General features: G+C 43.1%; 2 protein-coding genes across 3 annotated transcripts in view; one reads left to right on the forward strand and one right to left on the reverse strand.

Annotated features, from left to right (window-relative positions):
* Positions 1–1,412: 1,412 nt before the first annotated feature.
* cep57l1 (centrosomal protein 57, like 1) lies at positions 1,413–5,536 on the reverse strand. Of its 2 annotated transcripts, none has more exons than XM_053444610.1 (11): positions 5,296–5,536; positions 4,248–4,419; positions 3,959–4,147; positions 3,721–3,842; positions 3,381–3,494; positions 3,217–3,294; positions 2,883–2,972; positions 2,717–2,791; positions 2,366–2,628; positions 2,080–2,272; positions 1,413–1,978 (listed from the first exon to the last, which is right to left on the reverse strand). In XM_053444610.1, exons 1-11 carry the CDS (start codon positions 5,314–5,316, stop codon positions 1,784–1,786), a joined length of 1,512 nt encoding a protein of 503 aa, XP_053300585.1. In that variant the 5' UTR covers positions 5,317–5,536; the 3' UTR covers positions 1,413–1,783. The 2 variants fall into 2 exon arrangements, with proteins under 2 accessions (XP_053300585.1, XP_053300586.1); XM_053444611.1 differs by having other exon boundaries at positions 2,128–2,272; positions 5,296–5,533.
* Positions 5,537–7,290: 1,754 nt separating this feature from the next.
* The window catches only part of sesn1 (sestrin 1), a 45,442-nt gene continuing 40,236 nt past the window's right edge, over positions 7,291–12,496 (forward strand). Inside the window, exons 1-2 of the mRNA XM_053444755.1 lie at positions 7,291–7,394; positions 8,418–8,739. Coding sequence (XP_053300730.1) covers positions 8,461–8,739 — 279 coding nt within the window. The 5' untranslated portion in view covers positions 7,291–7,394; positions 8,418–8,460. The remainder of the gene's footprint in view (positions 7,395–8,417; positions 8,740–12,496) is intronic.

The following is a 12,496-nucleotide window of genomic DNA, read 5'->3' on the forward strand; positions in this document are numbered from 1 at the left end:
TGGGCCCAGAGTTCCCAGCTGGCTCGATTTCCCAGAACCAGAGATTTTCAGGAGATAATGTTTTCTTGGACGACTGCTCCATGATTTCTCTCTCGTGTGTCCATTAAAGACAATCTGTAACTTTACCGTCAATGGCTCGTACACTAGTTCTCTTACAGCCCTTTCTCTGCAAACTTTAAAATAATGTTCTCATTGTAAACTTGAAAAGTCTTTTTAAAAAGACCCATGTTACACTGTCTAGACTATTTATGTAAGATAATGATCGCAGAGCTTTAGAGAGGCAATACTCTCACACATCCACAGCAAAATGCCCTCAAACACTCATAGGTGCCCCGGCCTCCTGCACACACCACTGCTGTCTAGCATCAGGCAAAAAGTCACAAGGTATCAGAGTTGCATGGTCAGGAGAGCCAGGGAGCACGAGGGGCTGGAGGTGTTGTATATGTCGGCATGGAAGAGGCTTGACTTTAGCCTCAACTAACCTGATTGTTGTGTCCAGTCATGCCCTGTAATCTAATATAGGGACACAGAAAAATTGCATTAGGTTTAGAGTCTCTCTCTCTCTCGCTCTCAGGCACCGGTTCAGCCCATGCAACCACCCAGTGAACTCTGGATCATGCCAAGAATACCAGAACTAAGCAATGCTGGCTAGATAATGAAATGAAAAAGGCTGAATGGACAGAGAGACAATAAGAGTCAGCTGTTTTCTTCCCCCATGACCCAGAACCTTGGACAGGGCAGTAAAGGAAATCTGCTGTTTCATTTTCAGGATTTTAGAGGAACCATTTGTGACGGAGCAACCCTTGTAGAGTTGGTTGTGTGAAGATTTAAGGTCTAAAATGGAATCGATGATGCAACAAAACTTGACTGAGGCCTGATAATGAGGAAGCAGCTTCACATGGCTATTCCTCCTATAAACAGAGGCTGACTCAAACACACAGAGGGCAAATCTAAAAGCCTCGTCCACGGCCAGGAATGTGTCCCGTCATCTGACCGGCCTACAATTAACACAGATGGATATCATAGTGTAGGTTTGAGAGTATCGTGCTTGTTTTGGCTGTGAAATGGCAAAATCCTGTGGCAAATGGTCCCTCCCACTCATGCACAGCGATGCAGACCACATCCCTTTGTCGAGGTTAGAGCTACATTTACCCAGCTGTCCGGCCAGCGGCTGTTACAGAGTCCAAGCAGCCCTCCCTCTGTTCTACATTATTCAGAACAGAAGGAGCTTGATGCTGCATATTTGCTATTATAAAGTTATATTTTAGCAGTGGTCATGCATCTGTATGTTGAGTCAGGGGTAAAAACCTCTACATACATAGGTCAAGCACTGCCACCTAGTGGTTATTAGGGTGAAGTCACAATTCAGAATGTGTTTTGTTGGCAGAAGTGAAAAGGTGAAAACATTTATTGACATCATGTAAAAGTATAAACTTTATTAAAAATTTCAATCCTTAAAAATAGATTAACTCAGCTTCATTTGAGATGATATACTTCAACATTCCTCATTTAGTCTGTTAAAGTCACAATTGATAAACAACCTCTACTTATGAAGGACGCTGTATGTGCAAGATTTCGTTTGAATCAATTGCTTATTGATTAGCAGACTTTATGATCAACACATTATCATACCCTGGGTAAAACTCTTTATTCATACTCTTTTTCATTTGTTTCTAAAAATGGCTCAGTTGAGGAGAGAGGAAAACAAGCCGAAAGGAACCAAAGGGGGCGTGGTGGTGTCCGTCCAGCTGGAAGATCAAAGCCTACAGTCTTGCAGAGAACCTCACGTTTCCCAGGAGAGGTCGTCCTGTTTGAGGCAGTTCCTGAATTTCTGGGTGTCTCTGAGAAGCTGCCGGTTGCTGTGAGCTGCCCCACCTCTCCTTCCCTTCTGTTTAGCTGTAACAAGAAAAGGAGCAGGTGGCGACTTCTTGGCCACATATTCCTCAGCACGTGACTGACTCTGGGTCAATTTGTGCACCTGAGAAGAAGCAGAAGACCAAAAACATCAGACACTTAAAGCTATTGACACAATAAAGGATAGAAGTCACATTCTTATATTTCTGTTGACATAGAAATTACCCCTTCGACCCTCTTTAAAATCCAACCTCTGATGGGTGTTTCACTCACTGTCTGCTGGTGTTTGCGGAGCTTCGTGATCTGGACTCCCTTCTCCTCCATCCTGGCCACCAGCCTCTCCAGTTCGCTCTGCAGTTCCTGCCTCTCCTCCCGATTCTGGGTTAGGTCGATCTCACGCAACAGATCCTGATGCTCACTGACAGAAGAGAAAAAAACAAACAATTACAGACAGATCGTTAAAAGTGAAAAGAAAAGTTAAAACAAACAATAAAAATAAAGCTTGACTCACAAGCTCATCTGTCCGAGCTCGTCCTGCAGAGCCAGCAGCAGGTCTGACAGCGAGCCGAGTGGCTGGTCCGTTTGCTCAGAGAGGCCGTCGGGCTTCTTCAAACCGGTGGGAGATGGAGAAAAGTCCTTCTGGAGGCTTTTCTTGGCTCCACAGCCGGACCTGTGCAGAGCAGTAACTCGCTCACACAGCTGGGGCTGGTGGTGCTTCATCATGTGGAGGATACTCTGTACGTTGGCGTGGACAGAGTGGCTTGGGCTAATTGACTGTGTGACAGGAAGGGAACAATAAAAAAAAATGACAACAGCAAATACCACACATCTTTTAGAGTGATCAGAATCAGAAGTGACTTACTGTTCCTGCAACAAAGGGCATTTTTCTGAGGATTAGGCCGCTTGGTGATGACAGCTCATTCGGTTTAGGGGTTTTCTGAGGGGTAAGAAAGCTGGCATCACTATTATAATGTAGATAAAAGTTTCTAATCAACTAAATACAGGAAGGTAATCGTGTTTATAGGCACCTTGATGGTCTTTTTTGTCCTTTTCTTTGGCTTAATCTCCTCATTAGTTGGTGCAGACAATTGATGGCTGATGTCTAGTTCCCTCTGCAGCTATGGTCATGGATATAATAAACAAGACAAGTTCATTTCTTTTTCTTTTGTAAGAGGCTTTGTTGAAATTTTTCCATCATGTGACTTGAAAGAAACTTGTATGAAACTTAAAGAACCCAAAAGATAAATTAAAGGTTGTGTAAATTTGATATAAAGACAATAAAATACAAGTAGATTGAAAAAAACGCACGTGCATGTTAATGAAAATTAAAGAACTAAGTGAAAATGCTTTGCTGTGACCGACCTCGTCTGCTCTCTCCTGCACACGTTTACGCTCCTGCTCTTCTTTCAGTAGTCTTTGCTCCAGAATGGCAAATTTCATCTGGAAGCAGAATGAAAAGAATTATCACATTATTCAGCTTGTGATGATTAATGTTTAGACTTGTTCAATTGAAAACGGTGAATTACCTCTGCCACGCTTTGGGTTCTACTCAATTTGAGATACTCTGATTCGAGTTTGTCCAGCTTCTCCTGCTGAGTTTGGGCGTTTGAGCTGCTCGGCTGCTCGTTCTGCAGAGAAGCCTGGTTGGGAGATAAACAGGGATTACATCAGGAAACTCTAAAAAGAAAAGGAAACGGGTGATGAAAAGGGTTTGGATACAGTTAATTGTTATCATTTAATTAAAGATTATAAAACTTTTCAAAACAATAATTTCTCTACTTCATAATTCTCATAGCTAGGATCTACTTTTAAGGGTAGCTCTCTCAATGATTTTTCTTTCTTTAAGATTGTAGCTTTTTGAACTACCTGGTTCTCTATGACAGCTTTCCTCTCCTTCTTAGCCTTTTCCACCATCTTCCTCATGTAGTCCAGCTGCTTCTCAAGACTCTTACAGCGAGCCTCTGCCGAGAGCAGCTTTGAGTCCAGCTCTGATACCGAAAAACACAGAGACAACTGTAAAAACTACATCGGTCACAAAGACAAAACACTGCGAGACCCCAGTGAAGCACAGAGACTTTTCTCTTAGCTTATTTTTCTCTCTTACCTCTCCTGCCAGAGTTATTGGTCTCAGGCAGGCTGGCTGCTCCATGATTAAGCGTTGTGTAAGGTGCTTTAGCCTCCTGCTGCTTTTGAATATCATGGGAGAACTGCCGGTAGCTCTTCTCCGCGTCTTTCCTCTCCAACTCCAATCGCCTGATTTTATCCTGGAGGGTCTTCAGTGCATCAACAACAGCTGGAGAGAATTTAACAAGAAGGGAAGGGCATATCAGGTGACTGGAACATAAGGTGGGCGTAACGGGGAACATTACCCGACAGCAGGGGCTGTGCTGTACCTCTGCTGTCGATGTTAGGGTTGGTCTGAGACCCCTGCAGACTGGGGATCTGCGGGTCCCTGCTGAAGGCCGAGGGGGCGGAGAACCCCAGCTGTCTTGGTACAGGTGCTATCCTGTCTGGAGGCTGGTAATAGCTCCCGATGTAACTGTTTTTGGAGGGCGAGTCTAAAATCTGCAGACAAGAGAAGAAGACCACAATGAATCAAACAGTCAAAGCCAAAAGGTGTGATATGTTCTGTTTGAGTTCGAGTCCCAAATAGATATTCAATCAACAATAATATACAACAAAGAAAACGAAATGCGTGGAGTTGATAAAGTTCAGTATATTTCAAAATATAAATGATCAACATTAACTGGTCAATACATCCTTTGCCTGTATTCTATGACTGTACAATACTACATCATTGTGAGTGTTATTAAAGTCCCAGAAGCTGCAGGAGTCGCTGCTCTACTAACTACTCTTCTCATCTCATTATACCAACCCACTGTCCATCCCTTTACTGGCTATACTAGCCCCATGCACGGACTTTACCACTACATATTCTTATATATTTATACATTTGTATATATATTTTTCTGCTGTTTTTATAAATATACATATATTATTGTACTATCCACTCCAGCAGCACAAGAACACTTTCCTACTGGACACTGACACAATCACATCATTGCATTCCATTCCTGTATCTGTAAATATGTTCTCCGTATGTGATTTATGTATGTATGTCAGTGATGTGTTTAAGTGTACAAGCTACTGGATGATCTGAATTTCCCACGGGATTAATAAAGTATCCATCTATCTATCTAACGATTCGTGGAGGAAAACAAACCGGTTTATTTACTAATAACGTAACACGAGTTAGCGACTTCTTGCTAGCACAACTCAAAGCTAACGACGATCTCCATTTTTTGCAAGTTAACTTCGATGGACGTAACAAAACTGTGAGGAAAGAAGCAGCTAACAGGAAACAACCGCTACACGCTGACCATAGTAAACACAGCTAACGTGTTAGCCACAGTCGCGGCTAACAGCTGATTAAACTGTTACCTGGTCGATATAAGTCTCCATCCTGAGGGCGGCTCGTTCATACTCGTTAACAAACCAACCGTGTTTTTTTTGTGTGTGTTTCCAGGCAGCGCGTGTGCGTTGTGGATTGTTTCTCTGTCCCCGGCGGACTGCTGCAGTTGTCTGTTTGTGTTGTCAGCTGCAGGCAGTCCGGCCTTTTTAAATTTCCCTCCTCGTCTCGACCTCCTCACTGTGGTTCCGCCTGCTGCACCGTTTACTCCTCATCCGGCCCCCCCCGCTTCTCAGAGCGGCTCGAAATAAACACTGACTCCAGTTCACATTTACTCAGGATTTACACAACAAGGAGAAGGTGAAATGAAGGAAATGGCTAATTTGACACGCTCCCTTTTCTGGCTTCACACTGAAAGGAAATAAAATTGAATTCGGAAAATGAATCATATAAAAAATAAATGTTCAAATGCATTTAATACTCTCATGAAGGTGTAGATAGATAGATAGATAGATAGATAGATAGATAGATAGATAGATAGATAGATAGATAGATAGATAGATATATAGATTGATAGATAGATTGATAGATAGCATGAAAGATAGATAGATAGATAGATAGATAGATAGATAGATAGATAGATAGATAGATAGATAGATAGATAGATAGATATTAGGATAGATATATATATAGATAGATAGATAGATAGATAGATAGATAGATAGATAAATAGATAGATACTTAGATATATATATATAGATAGATAGATAGATAGATAGATAGATAGATAGTAGGATAGATAGACAGATAGATCGAAAGATAGATAGATAGATAGACAGGTAGATAGATAGATGGAGAGAAAAAGTGATTTCACATTTAAATTTTACATTAAAACATTCTGTTAAACCTGCCACATCCTCCAAAAATACTCAGGACAAGACGTAGATTTGAGAGAGTACCACCATGACCAGTGCTGAGGACTACTTTGCATTATGAAATTTGTTTTGTTTCAGCAAATCTTCTTATTTGAAGATCATTCTTGATCATGTAGGCTGTCGAGTTTTTTTCAAGTTTTTCAGTCCATCACCTGGTATACATTTGCACAGTATTATGCAAATAACCTGGTGAAGCAATGGGATGTATGTCTGCAGGGAAATAGGTGGGTTGCACTAAGGAGAGACTGTATTTTATAAGTGAAGATAGTTTGACTATGAGGTTTCTTATGTGCACATATGCAATAGATCTTATTCATGTTTATCAGTCTCACTGGAGAGGTACACGGCATGTGGATAACTGAATAACATGTGTACTAAGGTCTATCATGTAAATAAGACCGATTTAGTTGTGCAGGTTAGTTTTATTATCAACACAGTGTGGAAAACACACAGAAGCACATGCACAGACGTTTGAGCACAAATAATGGATGAAACAATGACATAACTGTATGAGAGATGATTTGCCAAACAACTCCATGGCCAGACCACTAATCCAGATGATGACATGTGTCCAACAATCAATGTTTTCTGATTAATGTAGATTTATTATTTTCTTTGTTCTATCACTTGCTACAAACACCTTTGTCCCGTATAGTCTCGTAGTATATTGAACATCCGAATACAATTTCTGCATCAAAATGAAATTCCTGTTGTGTAATTGTTATCATTTTTAATTAGTGTTCAGTTTATTGAACATGAATGAGGACAAATAGAATAAATATACAACTCTCTCTCGCTTTCTCTCTCTCTCTCTCTCTCTCTCTCCTCAGTATTTTTCTCACTTGTGCTTGATAAACAAGAAAGAGAAGGAGGGGGGGCTGCTGCCGACGAAAGGCATGACGGGAGATGTAGTTTGGAGGCACCGCATCTTTTACACACACACCGAGCGAATAGAATCCAACTCCCATGAGCACTTTACCCCGCGAGCCTGGTCTCTCCCCTTCGACCAATTGCCTGTCCGAATCCAAAGCGGTGCCGCCCAGGAGTGCGCAGGGCCCGCTGTGATTGGCCGGCCGGCCGTGCCAGTCAGATGTTTACCGTGCAGCGTCTGCCTCCTGTGTGTTTGAGGCTGTTCGAGTGTTTTCTGTGGAGAAGCGTCCCGGAGCTGCAGACCTGCACCGAACAATGAGGAGAAAGTGAGTTTGTGACCGTGACACGCTGCCTTCGTCGCCTGTTTCGTGTGTGGGAACCTTTGCTTGTCACCCGGCCCTTGTTTCTCTCCGGTGTCTGTTGTTTAACGGGCTGTTATCCAGAGCCAGTGAGGGAGGGCAGGGGGCAGATTGAATGGACCCCACTAATGGGACTTGAGCATTTTGTATCATGACACGTCTGATCTCTCAATTAAAACCACACGAGCCAGGAGCCCATATTGGTTCATTGAGGTTTGCAAAGGGAACACTTGAACTGGTAGATTATACTGGTAATATTAAAGTAAATAATCAGTGATGCAATGTGGGTGTAAGTGAGTGGAGATTCTCAGTCTTCCAGGGCCTGGTACATCCAAGTGCTAAACTGGGATTTCTTCAAGAAACTCAACCAAGTCCAGTTCACCTGTTTTTAGCACTTGGTTAAATGTGGGTTTAAATGCCCACCATTATGATAGAGCCTGACTGATAGTGATTAATTTATTATCAGATATTATGAGATATGCAATGTCTGTATATATATTCAAATATACTGTCCATTATTCGTTTTATGTTTTACAAATGCGTGCTTAATATGTCACCATACATATTTAAGAAATTCCCATACATTTGTTTGTTTGGGTTATAGCATTTCTGACATGGTACGTGTCCTTTTGACCATTGAGATCCATGACCAGAGCCCTGTTGTTGGCCCCCAGGTCCCAGTTTGAGACAGAGGGTGACAGGGCTTTCGCTATTAGATCTCCAACCCAATGATTTCAGATCAAGCGTCTGTCCTCTTTTAAATCCCTCCTTTAACACGGAACTATTTGGGGCTTTTATATCCAGGGATTATTCCTATTTATTTTATTGTTTTTATTTCTCTGTTCAAAAGTCAAATATGTTCCTACAAGCAATGTTTTGATAGCGTTCCCACCCACCTATCCACATTAGCATCTTTTTCTATAGTTGTTTGTTGAACACGCTGTGCTGCTGTGATTAAACCTGGACTGTGTCGTGTTGTGTGTTGTGTAGCCTGTTGTAAAACAAGCACAAGCCTTAGTCCCGACGTGAAAAGATGGAACTGCTGGACCAAGAGTATCTGGGGAGATGGGATGGCCTGGGGAGCCGTGATGCCAGCTCCAGGACTGAAGCCATGGAGAACATCCACCTGGAGGTCATGAGGAAGGTGGAGGCTATTGGGCCCATAACTGCAATGGGCCCCTCGCCCCCGGCCTTGGTTACCTCCCTGACCAGCGACCTGAACGACATCCTTGCTCATCTGCTCATGCTCTCCAAACGCTGTCCCTTCGAAGACGTCAGGGAGCGATGCATTCGGCTTCTACGGGCTGTCCAGGTAGGAGACTCCTATGATCTCTCATGAGGGGTTTGCACTGTGTTGCAGCACCGATCCGCGATCTGTCCTGTCGTTCTAGCGTGTGCGTTGTTGTTCTGCTCTCGTCTGCTCCTCTCTCCACCTCTTCATTAGCATTGCAAACATTGTGGTCGAGTCAGACCGTCTCACTTAGAGCGGTGCCTGTGCTGTCAAGTTGTTTACTCTCAGTGACACGATGAGACATGATGAAATTATTTAAAAAAAGCAGCAAGTGCTCTGAAACCTTTCCCATCAAGGGCCCATTTCCTTTTTAAAACATCTACGAGGGCTTAGGTAAATTATTTAGTGATTATGTCACACTACCTCTCTGAAGCAAGGGCTGGAACATACTGTTGACAGAAAAACTATACAATCCCTCATTTAACCACCTGCAGTCAATTGGAGGGAGTATACATGTCTAGATATGCAATATACTCATTTTATGCACTTATATATTGTATATACAGTACGATTTTATTGTATAGTTTGCACTAGGGAGTCTTTTCACTACCTCACACTGATTTCTACCAATAAGGACAATCTCACCCATGAGGGGAAACCTCAGACACCCGAGACATGTTTACGTGTTTAACCCTCATGCAAACCAATGTTATATCCTTAAATCAGTGCTGGTACAATCAGTTTGTCACACTGTATGTTGTTTTTGCAGATGTGTTGGGTTGTAATTTAGATTCAGATCCTAGCAAATATGTGAATTAGATGCTCTGATCATGTTTTTGTTAAATCAAGAGCTGTAACAAGTAGACTGGACTTTCGATGGTTGTTGTCTCAGTTAAACGTGTCATTGTTTACCTGTAGAGAATCTAATCAGGGCTTTATACTGGTGTTAGCTGTGGCCTCATCCCCTTAATAAGTCCTCCAATGACAAATAAAAACAAAGCCCTGTGGCGTTTGCGGGCCTGTCGTATGTTTTTTCTGAGGAAATACCGTGTGGTGTTTGCTGACATGAATTTCTGTTTGTGCTGAAGTGTTTTTGGAAGATGGAGGAGAGGCACCGGGAGAGATGAGAGAGGGAGAAAGCTGCTTTACTGGTGCACCACAGTACACACCGTCTGGTATTTTTCGAATTATGCTAAGCTGCATTTGCCGAGGGGGCTTGCCAAAGTTAGCATTTATGAGCCCAATGTAGCAGCTCATGCTGTTCTGGTTCCACGGTGGAAGACCTCTCCCCCTTCCCCAGCACACACACACACACACACACACACATACACACACACACGTCTCTCACTTTGTCAGAGATGGAAGGGGGCTACGAGAGAGAGAGGGGTGGGGGCTCAAGCTCAGACAGATCTCTAATTCCAGCAGATCCGCTGATTAAAGACAAAATCTTTGAAAGCACAGACAGCCCTTTCCTCATGGCAACCCCCCTCCTCTGGAATAGGAAGGCCTCCTGCTTGGTGAGAATAATGTCCCATAATACCCTAGTGGCTTGCAAATATTCGACGGGGGGAACTAGTTCGGTGCCCCAGTGTGCACATGCACTGTATATCTGTGTGTGTGTGTTTATCAACTGTGCAAACAATTACACTTTAAAAAGGAAGAAATCTGCCCTCTTTCATTGGTAGGATGATGTGGCCACAAACATACGACATTCTTTTAGCGGTGTGAACACAAACGTGTCCTGGACAGTCCATTGAAGGACAACAGACCGACCTGGATACTCGCACTGGCAAAAACAACATATCGTTTCTGCAAACAGAATCAAAACGTTTATCTGTGTGTAGAGCGAGGAAGTGAGATCCAGTCAGTGATCACCAGGGACCCAGTGTGGAGATGCATTCTAATGTCGGGTGTGAACTGACCATCCACAGCCGAGACAGATGTTAATACCAGTTCTGAACTGGGCCTCAGGTCTGTACGTTATACATGTAGCTACAACCAATTAGCATAGCTTAACATAACGATTGGAAACGGATGGTTTAATGGAAAGATACAAAAGTTGCAAATAAGCGTATTTTCCAAAATGTCAAACTATTCTCTTAAAACAAGCCGTTTGATAATTAACCCAGGATCCTGCCCTTTGTATTTTATTCTATTGTAGATCCAATAATAACCAAAGTACCCATATGTTCAAACAGACATTAAGTAACATCTCTCTTCTAAAGCCAGAGGCCCCTCTTTGCTCTGCCGCTGACTCGCTAGCCTCCTTTATGTAATCTGAGTTGTTGTTTGTTTTCCGAGGAGCCCTGTGAATACGCAGTGAACACAGTTAGGGGAATGGACCTGTGTGCTTGAATGTTTGCGGTCTTATTCTGCCATGGTTGTGGCAAGTCCCAGGGGTTAAGGGTTACGGGGTCGCAGCCCAAAATAGGATTCTGTGTGCATGGGGAGGGGTCAGGTTCCCATAAGGCGTCCTTGTGTAGTGGTCGGCTGGGGTGAGCATATGAGGGTCAAAAGCGCTTTACCCCCAGACGGGTCATTCTGGGGCTGGGGCAGTTAACATCGCTGAGCTCTATTGATCTAATACATATAGGGACACAGGATATCGATGGGTGGAGACAAATGCAAATAAAACATACACACACACACACACACACACACACACACACACACACACACACATATTCTACACTTATATGCACAGACATCTAGAGAGACAATAGTAAGTGTTTGTTCTGAGTCTATGAAAGGAGTGGGCAGACTCCATCGGCTTGCTCCCTCTCCGGGCACCATGTTCCCTCGCTGGATGAAGGAGCCCAGTCTTGCGCGGTTGGACAGAGACAGAAAGGGGTTTCTTTGTGTTATGTAATTGCGCCATTGTGTTAGCCCTTTACCCCAACTTGAATTAAGAGCCACTCTCAAAAGCTCAACCTGTTCTCGTGATGCAGGCTGGTGCTGCTCAGATTCCAGAGACTTTATAGTGGTCTTACTCAGAAATCAATCCACCGTCTGCAGTCAGTCCAGAACGCTGCCGCTCGGCCTTTTGACACAATCCCAAAAATTGAGCCACACGACCCCGGTTTTATCATCCTTGCACCGGCTTCCTGTTCGTTGTGACTCTGTTTCCCAATCCAAAGAAAGATGGTTAGGTATTTGTACGATCCATCCATTCATCCGTTCATTGTCTATACAGCTTCGAGGGTAGAGAGGGGAGCTGGAGAAGATCCAAGCCGACATTCAGGTACAGCCCGAACAGCTCCCCGGCGTATTGCAGGGCTGATTTATATGATGTGTACCAAAACCATCAGGTGTCGCTTATATTTTAATTTAGTTTTCCATTATTTTATATTTTCATGCACATTATTTTGTATTTCTAGACACGAGCAAAAGAGGGAAGACATGAGCCTGTCCAGCTTTCTCCGAAGTAGGTGAAGGCTCTGGAGGTTTCAAGCTTATGCTGAATTTGTTTACGCGTACTTATTTAGTTAATTATGGACATTTAGGATGACTCAGCAGGCCCCATTAATAAACACTTATGTGTGATTAATTAAGTGGAATGACTTCCTGGATCTGACCTTCTCCCAGAATATCTACTGAGTGCATATTTCTGTCCCTGTAAGGAAAGCTTAGGAGCATCTCCAGGCCTTCGCAGATATTCGCTGCAGGGCTTTTTCTGGATTCATTTTTTATTTTTTTTTTTTTCGTGCGGCTTTGAAAGATTGCACGAAGATTTTAAATCTGTTTGTCAAGACTAAAATGTGTTTTTATGCGCAAGGACAGTCATAAAACGCTGGGCGCTTAAGGCAGCTCTTGCACTTGCACCATAAACATTTCATTA

The sequence above is a fragment of the Pleuronectes platessa genome, chromosome 17, assembly GCF_947347685.1.
Source record: "Pleuronectes platessa chromosome 17, fPlePla1.1, whole genome shotgun sequence".
NCBI lineage: Eukaryota > Metazoa > Chordata > Actinopteri > Pleuronectiformes > Pleuronectidae > Pleuronectes > Pleuronectes platessa.

What these genes read in the sequence shown, in the direction of transcription:
- cep57l1 (XM_053444610.1), bottom strand. Translation starts at nt 5,316, where the DNA reads ATGGAGACTTATATCGACCAG. An exon ending in TGGAGACTTATATCGACCAG is followed by an intron (nt 4,420 to 5,295) that starts GTAACAGTTTAA and finishes TCTTGTCTGCAG; the next exon opens with ATTTTAGACTCGCCCTCCAA. An exon ending in TGCAGGAGAGAGCAGACGAG is followed by an intron (nt 2,973 to 3,216) that starts GTCGGTCACAGC and finishes CCATGACCATAG; the next exon opens with CTGCAGAGGGAACTAGACAT.